The sequence below is a fragment of the Cornus florida genome, unplaced genomic scaffold, assembly GCF_030987335.1.
Source record: "Cornus florida cultivar Cherokee Brave unplaced genomic scaffold, ASM3098733v1 CherokeeBrave_3.0.0_Hap2_Chr08, whole genome shotgun sequence".
Lineage (NCBI taxonomy): Eukaryota > Viridiplantae > Streptophyta > Magnoliopsida > Cornales > Cornaceae > Cornus > Cornus florida.
In genome coordinates this window covers 39,853,359-39,875,078 of record NW_026775578.1, presented here as the reverse complement: position 1 = coordinate 39,875,078, position 21,720 = coordinate 39,853,359, and the positions used below count along the sequence as shown (strand labels likewise).

The window sequence follows — 21,720 nt, the reverse complement described above, 5'->3', positions numbered from 1 at the left end:
ATTGATCATAACTCAGCACTCCAAAATTTAGGGCGAAATTAGACATTTAACTAACTATGAAAAGCTTGGCACACAAACATGTATATGTCACAGAAATGAACATTTTGGAGTGACCAGCCATGAACATTGAGAAATCAGTCAACCATAAAGAAGGAACAAATTCAACTTGACAACCAGACAAGCAAAAAAAGACGAGGCACCCCACTATCTTGAGACCCCTATAAAACCCTCCTTTATCTTGCCTTTTCCAACCCAAAACCTTCTCTCATTTCCCTCACACACAACTCTTCTCCTACAATGGAACTTCAGTTCCAAAAGCACCAAAAACAAGGCTTTTCAACAACACCAGCAGCCAAACAAAACACCTTCAAGGAGAGAAACAGAAGCACTTCCTCCAACAAAAGCAAGTTTGTAGGTGTGAGACAAAGGCCTTCCGGCAAATGGGTGGCAGAGATCAAGAACACAACTCAGAAGATCAGAATGTGGCTTGGGACATTCGACACCGCTGAAGAAGCTGCAAGAGCTTATGATGAAGCCGCTTGCCTCCTCCGCGGTTCCAACACCCGAACCAACTTTGTCAGCACCCATGTCCCTCCTCCCAACTCTCCTCTCTCCCAGAAAATCAAAAACCTTCTCTATCAAAAGAAAGCCATAAAACACAACTCTCCTTTTACCACCAAAAAGACCAGCATTGAAACTAGTACTGCAATTAGTACTTCACATAGTAGTGGTGGTTATGTGTGTAATTCTAAGGGTTCAAAACAAGAGACTCAGATGTTTGATGATGCGTATAAACCGGATTTGAGCAACTGCATTGGAGGATTTGAAATGGGCAGTTGTCAGTTTGATCATCCAGGAGGGATTACAAGTGAATTCGACCGGTTTCTTTTGAGCCAAGAAGGGTTTGATCAGGTGCCAAAAAGAGTTGGTTTGGTGTGTGATGAGATAGTTAGTGAGCCTCAGATTCCAGAATTTGAACATATGAAGGTGGAGAGACAGATATCAGCATCACTCTATGCAATGAATGGAGTGAGTGAGTACTGGGAGAATGTTCATGACTCTGGTGATGCTTTCTGGGATCTTCCTATGCTGTCTCAAATGTTCTGCCCAAGTTAAATTCTCTCCTCTCTCTCTGTTTTTTTCTATAGAATATATATATAGGTAGCTCCATTTGGTAAATGGAATGAATGAGTTCTGTTTTTGATTCTAGTAATTGCAGTGGGGATTATCCTCTGATATAAAAGTTGTAGTTTTTATTTGCTGCATCGATTACGTCGAGAAATTATTACATGGTGTCGGAACTATTGATTCGGAGTCAATCATTATCCGACACTTAGAGTAAATGTATCGTGAATGTGTTAGTTTTATTGAATTTTTTATTTTGGTACTAATTTTTCGAGTCTCTTTTATCATTCAAACTTGACAAAGTGTTCAGAAAAAAGTAGATGGATTGTTGAATTTACTCTCTCTCATTCAATTTTGTTTCACTTAAAGGTTGAAGAACTTCAAAGAATGAACTTGGCATTAATCGATGGACATTAGCTCAGCTAGCATGATCTCTCCTACCAATGGTGATTGGTTGGACTAATATGATCAATAATGTTCATCGCATGAATGCAGAGAGGTTATTTTTGTGATTCGAACCTGTAACGTTATTGGGTCAAACCTACTCTCATGTAACTTAAACACACAATTGACCGAAACATGCCAGGGATAAAAGGAAAACAACAAATGGACAAAAAAAAAAAAAAATTTCTGGCTAAAAATTTCATGTTTATTACAACCAAGCTTCTGTTCTAATGATATTTTATCTTTTTTAAATTTAAAAGGTAGAGGGTTCAAGTCTCCCTAAGTGCACCGTCAGGGATGGACCTATAAAAGTATATGAGAGGGCCGACTTTAAAAATAAAAAATAAAAAAATAAAAAGGGAATTGTGAAGAGCAATAGTGGAGTTTTTCTTTAATTTTAGTGGGAGCAAATTCAAAATTTTATAAGTATACAATTTTAGAAAGTAAAATTAATGGATATAATAGCAAAAAGATGAAATTTCGGTTGTCTGCGTGTGCACCATGCGAGACCAATATATATATATATATATATATATATATATATATATATATATATACAATAATTTAAATAAATTATTAAATAAATGATCTTTCAGTTTATTTAGAAGGAATAGATTGTCAAGAGTGGAAACTAATGCTGCTTATCTTCTATTTACTTGTTATTACACCTAATTATTTTCACCAGTATTTACGGGTTGAGAATGATGTGAACGTAGAGGTGGGACTTGGGTGGGCCTAACCCAAGTAACCTGATCCTTGTCCGAAAATTTTATGAGAGTGAGCAAAGTACTTAAGACAATGGAATGTGATTGAATTTAAATTTCAAAGCCCGAATTTATTTTAGATAGGAGTTGGGAAACGGTTTTACGAACCCTACAATCTCGGAATAGAAGAATAGTTTATAAATTTTACAATTTTTAAGACTATACATATTTATGTAAAATTAAATAAAAATTAAATTATTTATAATATTATCAATCATGGATTCACAAGTGTTGAAGCAGGATTCTACACGATCCCGAAACGACACCGTTTCCCTTCAACAAAGAGGTGAACTTTGATCGACACCGGTGTGGTGCCTATCAAATCTCTCTGACGATCAAGTCATTTACTGGAGCTCTGAAGTAAAAGCAAGAATTTAATGTATTAATTGTCTCGTACCTCTTTGGTTGGTGAGATGTCATATTTATAATGATGCTCTCATACAAATTGTTGCGACTTGTTGCGATTTGAGGAGATATTTAAGGAGACTCTTCCTTTTGAATTTAAACTGTTGTGATCTACTTGTTATCAGTTCAACTGCTTCCGTTTAATTTCATACTTACGGTTGAACTACCTTATCCAATCTGTTTGGATGATCTTATTTAAATTATCATTATCAATGAGAATTCATTAATTTTGACACCCTTACTTTAAAACTTTAAAGTGAAAAATAAAATAATAAAATTTTAGCTAAGGAAACAAAATAACAAAGAATATAAGTTATTTAGTTATATAATTTACTATTTTATTTTCTTGGTTATTACTAACTTATTAGAATTTGGAATGACCCTAGAAATTCAAAAAAACCTACTAAGCTCATATAGTATGGCACGAGCTAAAAGGCAATTGATTTTTCTGGACTTGGGTTTGTTGCATGCTAAGGTGTTAGAACATTAAGTTTGGCGTGGGCTTTACCCTTAGCCCGCCCACACACACACACAAGAGTTGAGGATGATTCTACGATGTGTTGAGTTAGGCTGACGAACAGAGAGCAATAGTGATTTTTTAAAATGATTTTAGTAAGGCTATAGTGAAATTTTATAGGTATATAATTTTAAAATAAAAAGTCATATAAAACTAAAAAAATAAAAATTTAATGGGGGCAATTGCCCCACTGTTTTTTGTGGATATTGTGGATAAGTGTATATAGAATAATGCAAGATTCTAGCATATTTGATATTTTGTATTTTTTTTTTTATTTATTAACCATGATATTTTGTATAAGTTTGTAGATTAAAGAAGATTTTAGAAATTTAGAGTGTTGGTAGAGGTTGTAAATATTTAGGATATTTTTTTGAAAATTTTAGAATTATATGTTAGCCATTAATTGTAATAATATGGTAATGTCTATATATAGTGCAATAGTTTCATTTGTGTTGCCCACCAAAATGATGGGTCATATTCTTTCAAAAGCGTCAGTGTTTCAACCAGACAACTAAATAAGATGTTACGGGAAAAGCGTCAGTGTTTCAACCAGACAACTAAATAAGATGTTACTTGTCCCGTGGCACAATCGGACTAAAGATAGCACCAAAATAATTAATTGGTCTGCCTATAAAAAAATAACACTATTAATGTAATTATAATTATAAATAACACTCTAAAGCTAAATATTTTTCCCTAAATGTTATTATGATAAAAATTAACAAATCCTTGAATATTATCCAAACTTTTTCATGAATTCCTCTTGGTTTCCTCAAAACACACTTTTATCCGATTTTTGGTCCACTAAAATTTCACCTAACATACCTCTTTGTCAACGATTTCTGATTGAGCGTTGACCAAGCTTGATCTCGAACAAAATGGTTTGGCAATTCTTCCAGTAAGGAAGAACGATACGACTTTGAATGTGTTTGTTGTACTCTGTCTTCAGAGTCTTCAAAATTGTTAAATTTGAGGAGGGACGATATGATTTCGAATGTGCTTGTTGTTTTTCGTCTCCAGAGAATTTGTTGAATTTGAAAAAACGAATGCTGTGGTGGTTGTTCTTCTCTTTAAAGGCTTGGGTATTGAAAGAACAACAGGTTTTGGATTTTATCTGAGTCTTGATATTCTCTCCATCAATCTTAATGTTCTCTATCTATTTTCTCCACCCTTCTACCTCTATTTATAGGCTTCATGAAAATGTAGAATTGTTAATTATCCTCAATTACATTTTATTAGAAATAATTATTTCTTCATTTAGGGCTAGTTAAATGACTTGAGATGACCCAATGTTGGTTAATTAAACAATTTAAGTTGACGCACAACCCATAATTTGCTGTGATATTGTCCGATAGCATACTAATTCCATAAGTCTAGTCAGTTGTAGATCATCTTCTTCCTTGACAAAGAAATTATGCTAAAGAACAACATGGCTGTTAAAAATCTCTCGATCACTAAATGTAATTAAACCTTGAAAAACGATGTTCATTATGAAATATTCGAGCTTTTATGAAAGAATTGGACCATCCTTCTCAAGTCAAATATTTTTTTCCAATACATACAACTTTAACCACTCATCACCCTTGATATTGTCCAATTTTGATTTTCATGATTCATTTTCCCTAAAAATTGGTGGTACTTCAATTTAGCACCAATAAAGTAGTGTATACTAGCAATACAAGTGTTAAATTATGGGTGTTTGGAGGAGAGTAGCACTCCTTATAAAGTCCTCGTGTTGCACGCCTTTTAAGAATTATAAAAAAAAAACAAAGTATTCAATTATTCATCTCTTTCCAAGTTCCAAGTCAAATACAGACTGTAAAGAAAGCTTCTTTTGAAGCCCATCTTTCCCATCTCCCACAAGATACAAGAACAAGACAATTAAGAAGGGATGACCACCAAGATTTGAAAGCAAATTTATACATCCCTCCCAAATCAACCTTTTTAAAAGCACATAAAGACAATTTCCTAAAAAACATATCCTAAAAAAGGCTATCGGTTCCACTTCCAAATTCTAAGGAATATCAAATATGAGTTTTAAATAGACAAGTTTTAATGCCTTGTGTTCCTATAAGCTGTTTGTCAAATCAAACACGCACAATTGCATTACAAGTCTGGTTTCAAGCCCGCCCTTTCCGGCGGCTTAGCAAAATATAACCACCTTGTCGACAAACAACAGTAGGCAACTTTAAACTTCTCAAGAAGAAGCATATATATATATATATATATATATATATCACATCAAAACAATGATCAAACTGCAATAAAACGAATTAAGTGCAGGAAATTGATTTAATAGGGATGATGATGATGGAGGTCGATCACCCCAAGGAAAGAAAAAGGTATCAAGCTTCTTTCATACCACAAACATTTTTTCAACCACAACACAGAACAAGAGGCAATTTTAACAAATTTCTTAACACGGACAAGAAAAGAAATAGAACATTACATAGACAAGAGTGTGAAAGGGTGAGGAGCAAAACCCTCCTCGGATGTTTACCAAACCATTCCCAGACAAAATGACTAGCAGAATTACCTCAGTAATCTTCGCCCTCTTCTTCGTCATCCACGCCTTCAGCACCAACTTCCTCGTAATCTTTCTCGAGAGCAGCTAAATCTTCACGGGCCTCAGAGAACTCCCCTTCTTCCATGCCTTCGCCAACGTACCAGTGAACAAATGCCCTCTTCGCATACATGAGATCGAACTTGTGATCAATGCGTGAGAACACCTCTGCCACTGCTGTGTTGTTGCTGATCATGCACACAGCGCGCTGCACTCGGGCAAGATCACCCCCGGGTACCACTGTTGGAGGCTGGTAGTTGATACCGCATTTGAAGCCAGTCGGGCACCTGTGAAATCCAAAAATCAAACCACCTTTCAGATTGGACAAAAAGATGCAATCCAAAAAGCATTTGGTGCTTGCCAAAAAACCCACACACTAGAAACATGTTCTGCTACTTAATTTATGGATTACACACCATGATCATTATATTCATATAGAGTTCACTGATGTATTGATGGATGAATCAGAAACTAATCCTGCTCCAATTACAGTCCCTATACAATTTGAACAAGTCTTACAAACATGATGTTGAGAGTTAACCCAGCTTAGAGCAATAGAATTGAGGTCACCAGCCCCAAACCCACTACCACCATTCGCCTTCTCATCTTTGCACTTGTTTTTGTACTCGGTGACTCTTGCATGTGTGCTTTTGTGTGTATCTTAACATCATTCTAATAAACACATTTAAGTTCAGAAACTTGCATGCACATATATATGGGCAATCTAAACCTAATGTGGCGGCAACTATAAGGTGATTTGTCTTCTAGAATGAAGCCAGTCAACTACAAGAAGTTGTTTCTATCATGTAAATAGATTCTCCTCGGGAGAAAATAGACTGACAGCTACATTTTATCAGAGAAATCACATAAAGAGCCCCCTATCCATGCTGATACAAGCACAGAGCAAAATCCAAATCCCAGGAAATGGTAATAAAAAGAACTCACCCATTGGTGGGCCCAGTGAAACCCAATGTGCTAAATAGATCTAATTTAAAATTTGCAAACATAACTTGGATGCTAAAAGATCATACCCAGTGAAACCCAAAAGGCTGAATAGATCAAATTTCAAATTGAAAACACAAATTCCATGCTAAAAATTTGTTTCCTAATAGTTCACTACATTCATATCATTCAAAGAAAAACACTTCCAAGACAATTTGAAGTTTAAAATTATTAAATTCTAAATCATCTTAGAAATCATCATTCTAGTATCGTTTGCCAATTTATATGCATTTTCTCACCAGTCAACGAACTGAACAGTCCGTTTGGTCTTGATAGTGGCGACAGCAGCATTAACATCCTTGGGAACAACATCTCCACGGTACATCAAGCAGCAGGCCATATATTTCCCGTGCCTTGGATCACATTTTGCCATCATGCTCGAGGGCTCAAACACAGCATTTGTGATCTCAGGAACTGATAGCTGTTCATGATATGCTTTCTCGGCTGAGATAACAGGGGCATAAGAGGAAAGCATAAAATGGATACGTGGATATGGAACAAGGTTAGTCTGGAACTCAGTAACGTCCACATTAATGGCTCCATCAAACCTTAAGGAAGTGGTCAAGGATGATATGATTTGAGAAATTAATCGGTTCAGATTGGTGTAAGTTGGCCTCTCAATGTCTAGGGATCTGCGGCAGATCTCATAAATGGCTTCATTGTCCAAGAGCACCGCCACATCTGTGTGCTCAAGGAGGGAATGCGTAGAAAGAACACTGTTATAAGGCTCCACAACTGCAGTTGAAACCTGCAATCAACCACACAACAATTAAATTAACTAAAAAAGTTATAGTTTATGTTAAACAATCCTTTTCTAGTTCTTTGTCCATATGTTTGGTAATTTTTTAGAGCTCATCACAGTTAACAATCATCATAATGATGTTACAATGTTCACTACTGAAACCATATCCCATGTGAGTAACCCATATAAATAGTGAACTTATCAGAGATTGAAAATCTAGAATTGGGAACTGTAAGCACCTGAGGAGAAGGGTAAATGGTGAATCCAAGCTTTGACTTCTTTCCATAGTCCACAGACAAGCGTTCCAACAACAAGGACCCCAAACCAGAACCAGTACCACCACCAACAGCATTGAAAACTAAAAACCCTTGCAATCCAGTGCAGTTGTCAGCTAACTTACGCACTCGATCGAGACATAGATCAACAATCTCCTTCCCCACTGCAGAATGTCACCAAAATGAGTTCAAGCCCACATAACAGACATGTACAAGTGCTAACTTATGAATTGTACAAATATTGTAGTTACCTGTATAGTGTCCTCTTGCAAAATTATTGGCAGCATCTTCCTTTCCAGAAATAAGCTGTTCAGGATGGAAAAGCTGGCGGTAAGTCCCTGTCCTGACTTCATCAATGACGGTTGGTTCCAGGTCAACAAATATAGCTCTAGGTACATGCTTGCCCGCACCGGTCTCACTAAAGAAGGTATTAAAAGCATCATGTGCAACACCCACAGTGTTGTCACTGCAAAAAACCAAGAATAGATTGTGAGGAATCCACTACAAATATAAAACCAAGATAACCAGATAAGTTGCAGAAATATACAAAGCATACACGAAAAATGACATTGAACTCAGAACTTCTGAAATTGAGGAATAACAAAGACTGTGACCAAAAAACACAAGGTTTCAGCTCAAATTCATTTGTCACTAAATATATGCCAATGTGATAAATTCTACATTCTACAAATCCTGATTAGTCATCCAGAACTGTTTCCCATCATTTTTCTCTCATTTCAAAACAAATTTTCTGATAAAATTGTCATTATTGTCCTATTGATTTCGAAGTGCCATAGATATGTTATGTAGGATTCTGAGTCGAGTTAACTCGGAAATTTGAGACCCTGAAGAAACAAAAATCCCCAACTATATTGACTCTCATTCATTTTTTCAAAACTCAAGACAACAAACAACATAATATCAGCTGTAATTTTTTACTTTTTCTTTTGAAAGAACAGATTTAACCTAATCCACAATGAAACAACTAATCTACCCTCCACTTTATAATGGATCAAGAATACTACATCATTACAAACACCAATTAATGAAATTAAGGGTTTTATAACCAAAATATTATGATAATATCAAAAAAAATTGTCAATGTGGCAATTAGACAAGAAAATGGGAGTTCATTCACATCCATCAAGAAACATCATTAAGACAAGCAACTTAGTTATTAATAAAAAATAAAATTAAAAAAAAGACCAGAGAGAGAGATTCGAAACAAAAAACTGCAGATCCGTCAAAATCATCACAAACCAGACGAATTTCAGTTCAACTTCGATCAATTTATAGACGTCCATAGAAATCACAACACCAAACCAAAAAAACTTGATAATGAAAATCAGAAAGAAATATAGATCAGTACTTCGATCAATCAAGTAAACAGCAAGCAAATAGGTTCAGATTTATCGATCAATTCCAATTTACATGTACCAAATCGAACAAATAACATGCTAAATACCCCCAAATTTAATACATTACACATACAAACAACCCAAACATTTATACACACAAAGACGAACACATACCTAAATGCATACACGCAGAGATATAAATCTAGGCATCATTCATCAGCTCGATTCACACACACACACACACACACACAGAAATGATAATTACAACAAAAAATGCTAAATAAAAATAACAATAATGCAAGAACAAATACATGAATATATATATATATATATAAGTAGATACCTAGGCATCATGCCATCGGGATGAATTCCATGTTCGAGACAATAGAGCTCCCAACACGAATTCCCGACCTGAATACCAGCTTGCCCTATGTGAATGCTTATGATCTCTCTCATCTCTTTGTTTCTCTCTCTAGATCGATCTGCACAACAGCGATTTTACTCAAAACAACAACCCTACCAGGCTACCACTCCTCAACTCTCTCTCTCTCTCTAGATTTTCTCTCTCTAGCTGTTTCGATCCGGAGAAAAGCTTATATCTCTCTCTTTGGGACGAATTATATAGTATAAAATTAGGACCGACGAATACAAAAACCACCCACTTTCTCCCTCTATATCTATAATATCTCTATACATGTATCTATGTATAGACAGTGTGTACTGTGTAGCTTTTTTAAACCGTATTTGATAAATGTTTGGCGTCCGAGAAATGGCCTGCCATTTGGCTCCAGCCTTTCACTGGTCCCCACCAGAACAGCCGTTGTTGCTTTCGCCGGCCTACCTGTGCAATGACCATCCTGACCCTTATTTTGCAAACCGCGAACGGTTCGAATTTTGATCCCAATTTGACAAATTGTTAGACAAATAAATCTAATAATTTTTATTTTTATTTTATTTTTTTTTCATTCAGGTTTTATTTGTCTTTCAGGTTTTTTAATTATTATTTTTATTTCTTTTGACATTTTTAACAAAAAGAAATTTTTTTACATCTTCTATTAATTAAATTATCGAACCAGATATTCCATTAATAACAAATGATTCATTTTACTTATATGGAATTTGAATTGTATCTGGGAAAAGGATTCATTTACAAATTTATTTTTGGGAGGGAAAATTTGAAAGTGAATTAAGAAGTGAGGGTAGAAAGGGGAATTCGACCAGATGGGACAGCCATGACCATGTGCCGAGAACAAGTGTTACTTGTGAGAGTAGCGGTGGCTGTCACTGGATCTCACCAAATGCTTAGTTGTTTTTGTTGCTTCAATTAATATGTATATATGAATGTGTATATGTATTTTATTTTATTTATTTTATTTTGGGTGAAATAGCAAAGCTATTTTAAGATAATAAAAAAGAGATTTTGTTAGATTGCAAGCTATTGTGAGGTAAGGGAGATGAGTCTATAAATAAAAGTTAAAAATAAAAAATGCCCAACTGTGATTTGTTTGACCATTGAATTATAAGTCAGTCAAGAGTGCAATTTGGGGGGAATAATTTCAACCCAATCTATCCAATTGACAACTCTCTTTCTTTTCTCAATTAAAAGCAATAGTTGGGGTTTTACCCAATGAGATTATAGTGCGCCCAGCTAGGGATGGCAAGAGTTGTTTCGGGCGCGGATTTCATTTTTGTTTAATTTTCTTATTTTTATGATTCAGATTTTTCAAAGCAACCTTATCACCATTTACATAATCGATTTCTAAAATCGTCTCAAACGAAGCGAGCCTTGCAGGGTGAAAATTTTTGTCATCCTCACTTGCGGGTCTCTTTTTTCACAAGACTTAAGACATGGAACAAAATGAGGGATAAGGTTTCCTTCCGTGTGTATATATGCTTAACTTATTTTAGTAATATATCATAGTATATAAGAGTAATTTAATAAATTTATAGTATATTTGTGGCAGGACTGAAAGGGGCAACCCTCCCTCGAAACCGCCCCAATACTTGGTGAGTTTTTCAAAGTAGTCCCCATTCCTTTCTCAATTTACATTATTGGTTCCTTAAAATTGCCCCAGACGAGGCGGAGCAGGCTCCAGCCGCTATGGGAATTTTTGACATCTCTACACCCAGCTTCTCGAACAGTGTGTTCGAAAAACCTCTCCTTAATTTATCAGGAAAAAAAAAAAAAAAATTAAAGCAACCGTTATTCATACTACCCGTCTCTAATATGAGTGTAGGACTCGGACTATCAGCCTCTTTAGCTTTGAAGACGTTAGAAAATCTTTAGCGACGAACATATTGATACAATAGTAGTTTAATGTGTGGTGTTAGAAAATTTTTTATTTCTTTTTTTCTTATTTAAAACTTATACACTCATTTTGTCAATTTAAACCCTCAGACCTTGTACAATAACTGTAGACAACAAAACAATATGAAATTTATTGAGAGTTCCTGAAGATGTATAAATGATGTGAATGCAACATTGAAGATGAAGCACCTGATTATTGCTACTATATAAAATAAAATTGGCTAGGCTGTTAACTTCACCTAATTCTCTATCACATGCACAGTTGCAAACACAAACAAAATCAATGAAGCACATACAAATCCAAGCTCTGTGGGTGTGAGAGAGAGAGAGAGAGAAGATAAGGTTGCCAACTGCCAGGGCCTTCCACACATAGATATATATGTATTATGTATATATATTGTATGATTCTATTGCAGGGTGTTGGACCAGCAATGTCAGGTACAACAACTATGAAATGGACCTTAATAAGTTGGCCTTCACATGGCTACTTGGCTAGCTATATTCCTTCATGTTCATGCCTTCAGTATTTGTTGATTATTATAATTTTCTCCTTTCATCATTTTTTTTTTTTTTTTACTCATTTTATTCCCAATACCCATTACTCAAAAATGATATAAAAAAAACTGATAAGGTAGTGTATGAAATAGAGTGGGATTAACCCAAAATGTATTTGCTTTGAAATTCCTTTTGAGGAGTTTGGACTCCAATTTTGAATCTAAATTTGAAAATAAGTGAAGTGTGATTATGGATTTGATGTGTATGATTACTAAGATTAAAATATTGACCAAGATTTAGAGTTTCATGAATTCACTAATGAAAAATAGTAATTGAAATGGGTTGGGTATGGTATATAGGTGTAATGTATCAGGTGGGCGCTTGTCCATTTATTTAAAAGCTTAAACTGTTGGGTAATGATTGTGTACCTATCCCATTTATACACTTTTCAATTCTCATTCGGATTCGATGTGGGACAAGTCTCATTTGTGAAATTCTCCCTCACCCGAACTCGCGCAATGACCTTGTTGTGGTCGGGCCACTCTATTTACCCGAGAAGTATACCTGAACGTTTTCGGACTGGGCACTTGGTGTGACACCAGATCAAGTACTGGGTCTGACTCTGATACTAACTGTAACGGGTGGACGCTTACCCATTTACTCAAAAGTTTAAACTGTTAGATAGTGTTGCATATCTCCCCATTTATACCATTTTTCAATTCTCATCCAAATCCGACGTGGAACAAATCTAACTTGTAGCATCTAACCATTTGGCATTACCTTAACAACCCATTATTAAGAGAGAAAATAAAAAATAAAAATCCAAAGTTATTGCCTAATTGATTTCTGTAATATATAATGGTGAAAGAAGCAGACTAGATATTTTATGCTGAAGTTTTATATTTTAGATATACACCCAAATTTAGATAGTTAAGAGATTTCATATATAATAAATAGTAGACCGTGCTTCTCTGAAACAATGTTTTTGAAGGCTGTGTATAATAATCAAATACATTTTTCCCCTTTGAATTGATTTAGGCTTTGTTTCGAACTAATTATTTTTGGATTTGAAATAAAGATAATATTATACTATTTTTGCCCTTGTTTAAATGATAAATGAAACATTTATTTTATTATAAAATATATTTCAAAGTTACATCAAATAGACAAACAACGTGAATGACTACGTGATAGAACTAAAACATTAATTAAAAAAAACCAACTTATTCAACTACCATCACCAACATATTTTAAAAAAATAATACTAAAATGTAAACTTAAATCTAAGCATTGATTTAATTAATATTTTAAATAGGTTCATTTATTAATTTTTTTTAAAAAAACTAACTTATTCATCTACCGTCACTTGAAAAAAAAAAAAAAAAAAAATCTACCATCACCAACATATTAAAAAAAAAAAAAAAAAAGAATACTAAAATGTAAACTTAAATCTAAGTAAAATAAATTTATTTATTAAATACTAAAAGGATATTGTCCGTTTTGGACCTGAGTCTGTACGGTTTTACTAAGGCCTCGTATTAATAGAAAATTATATTATCACATATAAGCACTTTATATTTTCGTTACCCAAATGATGTGGGATTGTGCACCCATAACTAGCCTGCTAGTGCCTCACATCGGCCCACAATACATTTGTCTATAAGGTCGTCACAATCACCTTTTTTAGGGCTCAACGTCCTCGTTGGCTACACTTATGACTGGATGGAGTTTTGATACCTGCTACATTACCAAGTACAACATTCTAGAATAAAACGAGTCTCCTTGTTGCATTTACTTTGAACGTATTGGTAGGGCTTGCTTACCGAAGTAGTAGTTGGGCATTCATCACAGCAAAAGTGAGCTCTTTTTATGCTTTGTTCGGAAGCAAGCGTGTTTCCAAATTCAAATCCCATCAAATTCATTATTCTATCCATTATTCAAAACACAGGGGTCTTATCATATCAATATAAAAGAAAATTTTCATTGGTGAAAATTTAAAAAGTGAAGCATAAGAGTTTCAATAAATTCATGAGAAATTGTCATGTGGTTTGAGACACGTGTCCAGTCATAAGAAAAGTGAATTCAAATAATTAAATGAGCTATTATACAGAAATTTTTTTCAACACCAATATTAAAAAGAAAGTGATTCTATAGAAAAAGAAAGTGATCCTATTTATAGAAACTATGTAATGTGTATTAAGAGCTAAAAAAAGGTTTAATATTGTGCAATATTTTAAAGAATTTCAAAGGGTCCTACACATCCACCAACTATTGATATGGCATCATTAGTAATTGAGAGAATCCAATCTAATAATTGGTGGGTGTGCAGGATCTCTCATTTCCTAAAAAGAATCATTGTCTAATAAATATTTCCAATGCGAAAGACAGACTTACCATCCATTGTGACATTTCCAAATTCTGCGAAAATTCACTGCCAGAGCAGAGAAATTTTACGAAAACTCTGCATTTCACAGAGTCAAAATCAAATTCATCAAACCATGGCAATAGAAGTTGTGCCAATCCCACAGAAGAAAGAGATCCATCAAACCCTGTGATAAGAAAAGGCACCAAACAAAAAAAAAAAAAACTTGGATTTTACAATTTTTAGAAGTATTTATAATGTACAACTGATGAAACATAACAAACTCTAGTGAGAAAACTAAAGCTGTGCTCAAAAAGATGTATGTGCCTGCCTATGTAGGTTTCAAATGTTGTCTGATCATGTAATAACGCAACCAATATGGCAGAGTAATAAGCAAAACACTTCCAAGTAACTCATCAACAATGGATGTTTTCACGAGTCTTTAGCACTGTAAAAAATAACACAATTAGACTCAGAAAGTTGAAGGATATCAATTAATTAACAAAACAAATCCCTAAATGTTATCATTTTAAAATGAACTTACGTTAATCAAGGACCCTGAAACAAATCTATGAAAAGTTTCCAATTAATTAGTTCTTGAGAAAGACTTCTTATGATCTTCTAAAGAAAATCCTTGAAACCCAATAACTCATTCCTCTTTGCTGTGGCAAACCTCTTCTCATTCGTCTCTTTTTCTTCTACAAGTAAGGTTCAACAACTTAATTTATTACAAATATCACTGTCACCCATCTTCTTTATAGAAAGTAAGTAGCCTAAGACAGATCAAATCACAAAAAATCAAACTATATTGATTAGATATGAATTGTTCCCTTCATTAGCATAAACCGCAAATGCTGATACAAATAGCAACGGATCAAAGTATTAAAACATGAACAAAACTCTTGAAAATCACAATGAATTGGATTGATGTTTGCAAACCAAAGGAGTATGGAGGGTTGGGGATCCCAAGTCTGGCTGCCCTCAACAAGAGGATTTCTATTCTTGGGCACATATGGAATTTGTTCCATGACAATGGTCAGTCTTTATGGTTTGAGTGGGTGCATTCAGACATCATAAAAAGCAAGAACTTCTGGTGTGTTAAGCCCTCTAAACTCAATCTCATCATGAAATTGGAGAATGATCCTAAAGCTGAGAGGCCTTGCTAGGCCATTTATCAAGCACCATTTGGGCAATGGGAAGGATATTTCTCTATGGCAATGATTATTGGCTTCCTATGGGTCCTTTAGACCAAAGAGTTGATCCTGATCAGCTCATTGCTAGTTCTAGATGGAGGGAGGATGCAACTGTGTCTGTCCTAATTAGGCATGAGCAATGGAGGATTCATCATCCTTTTCGTGCGATGGTTCCAACCATTGATGGTATTGACCAGCTGCCCCATGCTGATTGTAATGACAAATTCATTTGGTCTTTATCCCTACTGGGGTGTTTAATCTTAAGTAAGCATACATACCATGCTCTCCTCGATCCCATGGGTAAATAACATTCAGCTCTCCAAATTTGTTCCAATACATGCATTCAGACTCGAGACTAGAGATAGGACTCGTCTTTATAATTCTTCCATCTCAATTTATTGTTCACTATGTCCTGGAGGTGTTGAATCTCATGACCGGCCACTTGTTCTTTTGAGTGCTAATTCTCCAAAACTATTTGAAATAGGTTAGGTATGGTATATGGGTGTAATGTAACGGGCGACCGTTTAGTCACTTACTCATTTGTTTAAAGGTTTAAGATGTTGGGTAGTATTGAATATCCACCCGCTCATACATTTTTCAATTCCCATCCTGATTCAATGTGGGATAAGTCTTACTTGTAAAATTCTCCCCCACTCGAACCTGAGCAACGCCCTTATTGCTATCAGGCCACCTTACCTACCCGGGGAGCAGACCCCGAATGCCTCTGGATCGAGCGCTTGGCGTGACACCTAATCAAGGATTAGGTCTGACTTTAATACCAACGCGTGAGCGCTTGTTCATTTACCGAAAAACTTAACATGTTGGACATTGTTGTATACCCACCTATTTATATATCTTTCAATTCTCATCTGAATCCGACGTGAGGCAAGTCTCACTTGTAACATCTAAGCATTTGGCATGACATGAGCAATCCATAGTTAAGAGAGAAAATAAAAATCCAAAGTTATTACCTAATTGATTTCTGTAATATATAATGGCGAAAGAAACAGACTAGATATTTTATGCTGAAGTTTCACTTGTAATCCAAAGTTTCACTTGTAACATCCTCCTTCTCCCGAACTCACGCAATGACTTTGTTGCGGTTGGGCCACTCTGCTTACCCGAGAAGTGTGACATCAGATCAAGTACTGGGTCTGACTTTGATACCAACTGTAACGGGTGGACGCTTACCTATTTACCCAAAAGTTTAAACTGTTGGATAGTGTTGCATATCCCCCATTTATACCACTTTTCAATTCTCATCCAAATCCGACGTTGGACAAATCTAACTTGTAGCATCTAACCATTTGGCATTACCTTAACAACCCATTATTAAGAGAGAAAATAAAAAATAAAAATCCAAAGTTATTACCTAATTGATTTCTGTAATATATAATGGTGAAAGAAGCAGACTAGATAATTTATGCTGAAGTTTTATATTTTAGATATACACCCAAATTTAGATAGTTAAGAGATTTCATATATAATAATTAGGGTAAAGTACACTAACACCCCCTGAGGTTTGATAAAAGGACACTCAGATGAAAATTAAGCTATTTTGGGACAAAGACACCCCCTTATCAAATTTACAATCCAAACAGAGCTTAAAATTCCGTGAAAAGTCAATTTTACCCTTCACTATTTAATTAATTATAATTATACAATATCAAAATAATTAAATGACTAAATTACCCTTGCCCCCTCTCTCTAAAATACAGCGTTTCTCTCTCTCTAAAATACATTGTCTTTCTCTCTCTATACACAGCCACAAAGAATAGGCACACTCTCTCTCTATACACAGCCGCAAAGAAAAAAATAGACCAAGAAAGAACAACACAACAAATTTCTTCAGTGTATATATATGAAACGAGTGGTATATATATATATAAACACAGAAAAAGAAAATTGGGTATGGCTTTTGGGTGTTAATTTTCAGGTGGGATGGTGTTGAAACGAGTGGTGGTCGGTGGTGGTGGTCCGGTGATGATGCTGGTATATAGGGGTGTGGGAGCGAAGCCAATTGTGTGGCGGTAGTGGTGGTGGTGGGTGTTGTGGCGGCGGCGGCTGCAGTGGGTATTGAAGGAAGAAGAGGATTGTAAGCGCGTGAAGTCCACGCGATTTGCAGATCTGAAAACCACCGTCAGCGCCTTTGTTGCAACCACCGTCGCCGCCTCTGTTACAACCACCGTCGACACCTCTGCCACCGACGACATCATCATCATCTAATTCACCAGTGTTATTCTCCTTGACGACAGCTCGTTGCCGCCCGTCGCCGCCTTGTATGTATGGATATATATATGTTTGTATCTGTATACACACACACATATATGTGTGTGGATATATATGTGTATATGTGTGGATATATATATGTGTGTATGTGTCTATATGTGTGTCTATATATATGTGTGTGTGTGTCTATATGTGTGTATATATATGTGTGTGTGTGTCTATATGTGTGTCTATATATATGTGTGTGTGTGTCTATATGTGTGTATATATATGTGTGTGTGTGTCTATATGTGTGTTGGTGTTGCAGGAGGAGAGAACCGAGAGAGAAGAGAAAAGGAAAGAAATAGATTAGTAAGGTTAGAAAGGTCATTTTAACATTTAAATTAGTCAATTTAAAAGTTAAAGGGCAAAAATGTCAATTCATTACCATTGGGGTGTCTTTGGTAAGTGTATCAAACTTGAGGGGGTATCTTTGTCCCAAAATAGGCTAAGTTTCATTTGTCTGTCCTTTTAGCAAACCTCAAGGGGTGTTAATGTACTTTACCCTAATAATTAATAGACCGTGCTTCTCTGAAATAGTGTTTTTGAAGGCTGTGTATAATAATCAAAAACATTTTTCCCCTTTGAATTGATTTAGGCTTTGCTTCGAACTAATTATTTTTGGATTTGAAATGGGATTTGAAATAAAGATAATATTATACTAATTTTGCCCTTGTTTAAATGATAAGTGAAACATTTATGTTATTATAAAATATATTCAAAGTTACATCAAATAGGCAAACAACGTGAATGACTACATGATAGAATTAAAACATTAATTAAAAAAAACTAACTTATTCAACTACCATCACCAACATATTTTAAAAAAATAATACTAAAATGTAAACTTAAATCTAACCATTGATTTAATTAATATTTTAAATAAGTTCACTTATTAATTTTTTTTTTAAAAAACTAACTTATTCATCTACCGTTCACTTGAAAAAAAAAAAAAAAAAAAAAAAAAAATCTACCATCACAGACATATTTAAAAAAAAAAAAAAAAAAAATACTAAAATGTAAACTTAAATCTAAATAAAATAAATTTATTTATTAAATACTAAAAGGATATTGTCCGTTTTGGACCTGAGTCTGTACGGTTTTACTTTTGGGTTTAAGACCAAAAGGCTTCATATTAATAGAAGATAATATTATCATATATTAGCACTTTATATTTTCGTTACTCAAATGATGTGGGATTATGCACCCATAACTAACCTGTTAATACCTTACATCGGCTTACAATACATTTGTCAACAAGATCGTCACAATCACTCTTTTTAGGACCCAACATCCTCACTAACTACACTTCTGACTTGATCAAGTTTTGATACCTGATACATTACCAAGTACAACATTCTTGAATAATTGAGTCTCCTTGTTGCATTTACTTTGAACGTATTGGTAGGGCTTGCTTACCGAAGTGGTAGTTGGGCATTCATCACAGCAAAAGTGAGCTCTTTTTCTGTCTTTGTTCGGAAGCAAGCGTGTTTCCAAATTCAAATCCCATCAAATTCATTATTCTATCCATTATTCCAAACACAGGGGGTCTTATCATATCAATATAAAAGAAAAGTTTCATTGGTGAAAGTTTAAAAAGTGAAGCATAAGAGTTTCAATAAATTCATGAGAAATTGTCATGTGGTTTGAAACACGTGTCCAGTCATAAGAAAAGTGAATTCAAATAATTAAATAAGCTATTATACAGAAAATTTTTTTAACACCAATATTAAAAAGAAAGTGATTCTAGAAAAAAAAAAAACGAAAGTGATTCTGTTTATCGAAATTATGTAATGTATATTAAGAGCTAAAAAAAGGTTTAATATTGTGCAATATTTTAAAGAATTTCAAAGGGTCCTACACATCCACCAACCATTGATATGGCATCATTGGTAAGTGAGAGAATCCAATTTAATAATTGGTGGATGTGCAGGACCTCTCCTTTCCTGAAAAGAATCCTTGTCTAGTAAATACTTTCAATGAAAAGTTTAAAACTATATTGATTAGATATGAATATAGTTTAAAGTTGAAGGATATCAATTAATTAACAAAACAAATCCCTAAATGTTATCATTTTAAAATGAACTTACGTTAATCAAGGATCCTGAAACAAATCTATGAAAAGTTTCCAATTAATTAGTTCTTGAGAAAGACTTCTTATGTTCTTCTAAAGAAAATCTTTGAAACCCAAAAACTCATTCCTCTTTGCTGTGGCAAACCTCTTCTCATTCATCTCTTTTTCTTCTACAAGTAAGGTTCAACAACTTAATTTATTACAAATATCACCGTCGCCCATCTTCTTTATAGAAAGTAAGTAGCCTAAGACAGATCAAATCACAAAAAATCAAACTATATTGATTAGATATGAATTGTTCCCTTCATTAGCATAAACCGCAAATGCTGATACAAATAGCAACGGATCAAAGTATTAAAACATGAACAAAACTCTTGAAAATCACAATGAATTGGATTGATGTTTGCAAACCAAAGGAGTATGGAGGGTTGGGGATCCCAAGTCTGGCTGCCCTCAACAAGAGGATTTCTATTCTTGGGCACATATGGAATTTGTTCCACGACAATGGTCAGTCTTTAGGGTTTGAGTGGGTGCATTCAGACATCATAAAAAGCAAGAACTTCTGGTGTGTTAAGCCCTCTAAACTCAATCTCATCATGAAATTGGAGAATGATCCTAAAGCTGAGAGGCCTTGCTAGGCCATTTATCAAGCACCATTTGGGCAATGGGAAGGATATTTCTCTATGGCAATGATTATTGGCTTCCTATGGGTCCTTTAGACCAAAGAGTTGATCCTGATCAGCTCATTGCTAGTTCTAGATGGAGGGAGGATGCAACTGTGTCTGTCCTAATTAGGCATGAACAATGGAGGATTCATCATCCTTTTCGTGCGATGGTTCCAACCATTGATGGTATTGACCAGCTGCCCCATGCTGATTGTAATGACAAATTCGTTTGGTCTTTATCCCTACTGGGGTGTTTAATCTTAAGTAAGCATACATACCATGCTCTCCTCGATCCCATGGGTAAATAACATTCGGCTCTCCAAATTTGTTCCAATACATGCATTCAGACTCGAGACTAGAGATAGGACTCGTCTTTATAATTCTTCCATCTCAATTTCTTGTTCACTATGTCCTGGAGGTGTTGAATCTCATGACCGGCCACTTGTTCTTTTGAGTGCTAATTCTCCAAAACTATTTGAAATAGGTTGGGTATGGTATATGGGTGTAATGTAACGGGGCGAACGCTTAGTCACTTACTCATTTGTTTAAAGGTTTAAGATGTTGGGTAGTATTGAATATCCACTCGCTCATACATTTTTCAATTCCCATCCGGATTCAACGTGGGATAAGTCTTACTTGTAAAATTCTCCCCCACTCGAACCTGAGCAGCGCCCTTATTGCTATCAGGCCACCTTGCCTATCCGGGGAGCAGACCCCGAATGCCTCTGGGTCGAGCGCTTGGCGTGACACCTGATCAAGGATTAGGTCTGACTTTAATACCAACGCGTGAGCGCTTGTTCATTTACTGAAAAACTTAACATGTTGGACATTATTGTATACCCACCTATTTATACATCTTTCAATTCTCATCTGAATCCAACGTGAGGCAAGTCTCACTTGTAACATCTAAGCATTTGACATGACATGAGCAACCCATAGTTAAGAGAGAAAATAAAAATCCAAAGTTATTACCTAATTGATTTCTGTAATATATAATGGCGAAAGAAACAGACTAGATATTTTATGCTGAAGTTTTATATTTTAGATATACACCCAAATTTAGATAAGAGATTTCATATATAATAATTAATAGACCATGCTTCTCTGAAAAAATGTTTTTGAAGCGCCCTGTATAATCAAATACGAGTACTTTTTTCCCC

General features: G+C 34.9%; 2 protein-coding genes across 3 annotated transcripts in view; one reads left to right on the top strand and one right to left on the bottom strand.

The window, feature by feature from the left end:
- Positions 1–297: 297 nt before the first annotated feature.
- On the top strand, positions 298–1,116 carry LOC132270096 (ethylene-responsive transcription factor ERN1). Its single transcript, XM_059771301.1, has one exon. The coding sequence runs from the start codon at positions 298–300 to the stop codon at positions 1,114–1,116; it is 819 nt and encodes a 272-aa protein (XP_059627284.1).
- A 4,403-nt stretch (positions 1,117–5,519) lies between these two features.
- The window catches only part of LOC132271418 (tubulin alpha-5 chain), a 35,848-nt gene continuing 19,647 nt past the window's right edge, over positions 5,520–21,720 (bottom strand). Inside the window, exons 2-6 of one of the 2 annotated variants that reach the window (XM_059772789.1) lie at positions 9,539–9,743; positions 8,089–8,303; positions 7,802–8,001; positions 7,060–7,568; positions 5,520–6,105 (exon numbers count right to left, since the gene is read on the bottom strand). In XM_059772789.1, the coding sequence (XP_059628772.1) occupies positions 5,793–6,105; positions 7,060–7,568; positions 7,802–8,001; positions 8,089–8,303; positions 9,539–9,651 (1,350 nt within the window). In that variant the 5' untranslated portion in view covers positions 9,652–9,743 and the 3' untranslated portion in view covers positions 5,520–5,792. Of the gene's footprint in view, positions 6,106–7,059; positions 7,569–7,801; positions 8,002–8,088; positions 8,304–9,538; positions 9,891–21,720 lie in introns of those variants that run through there. The other variant, XM_059772788.1, reaches the window with a different exon arrangement.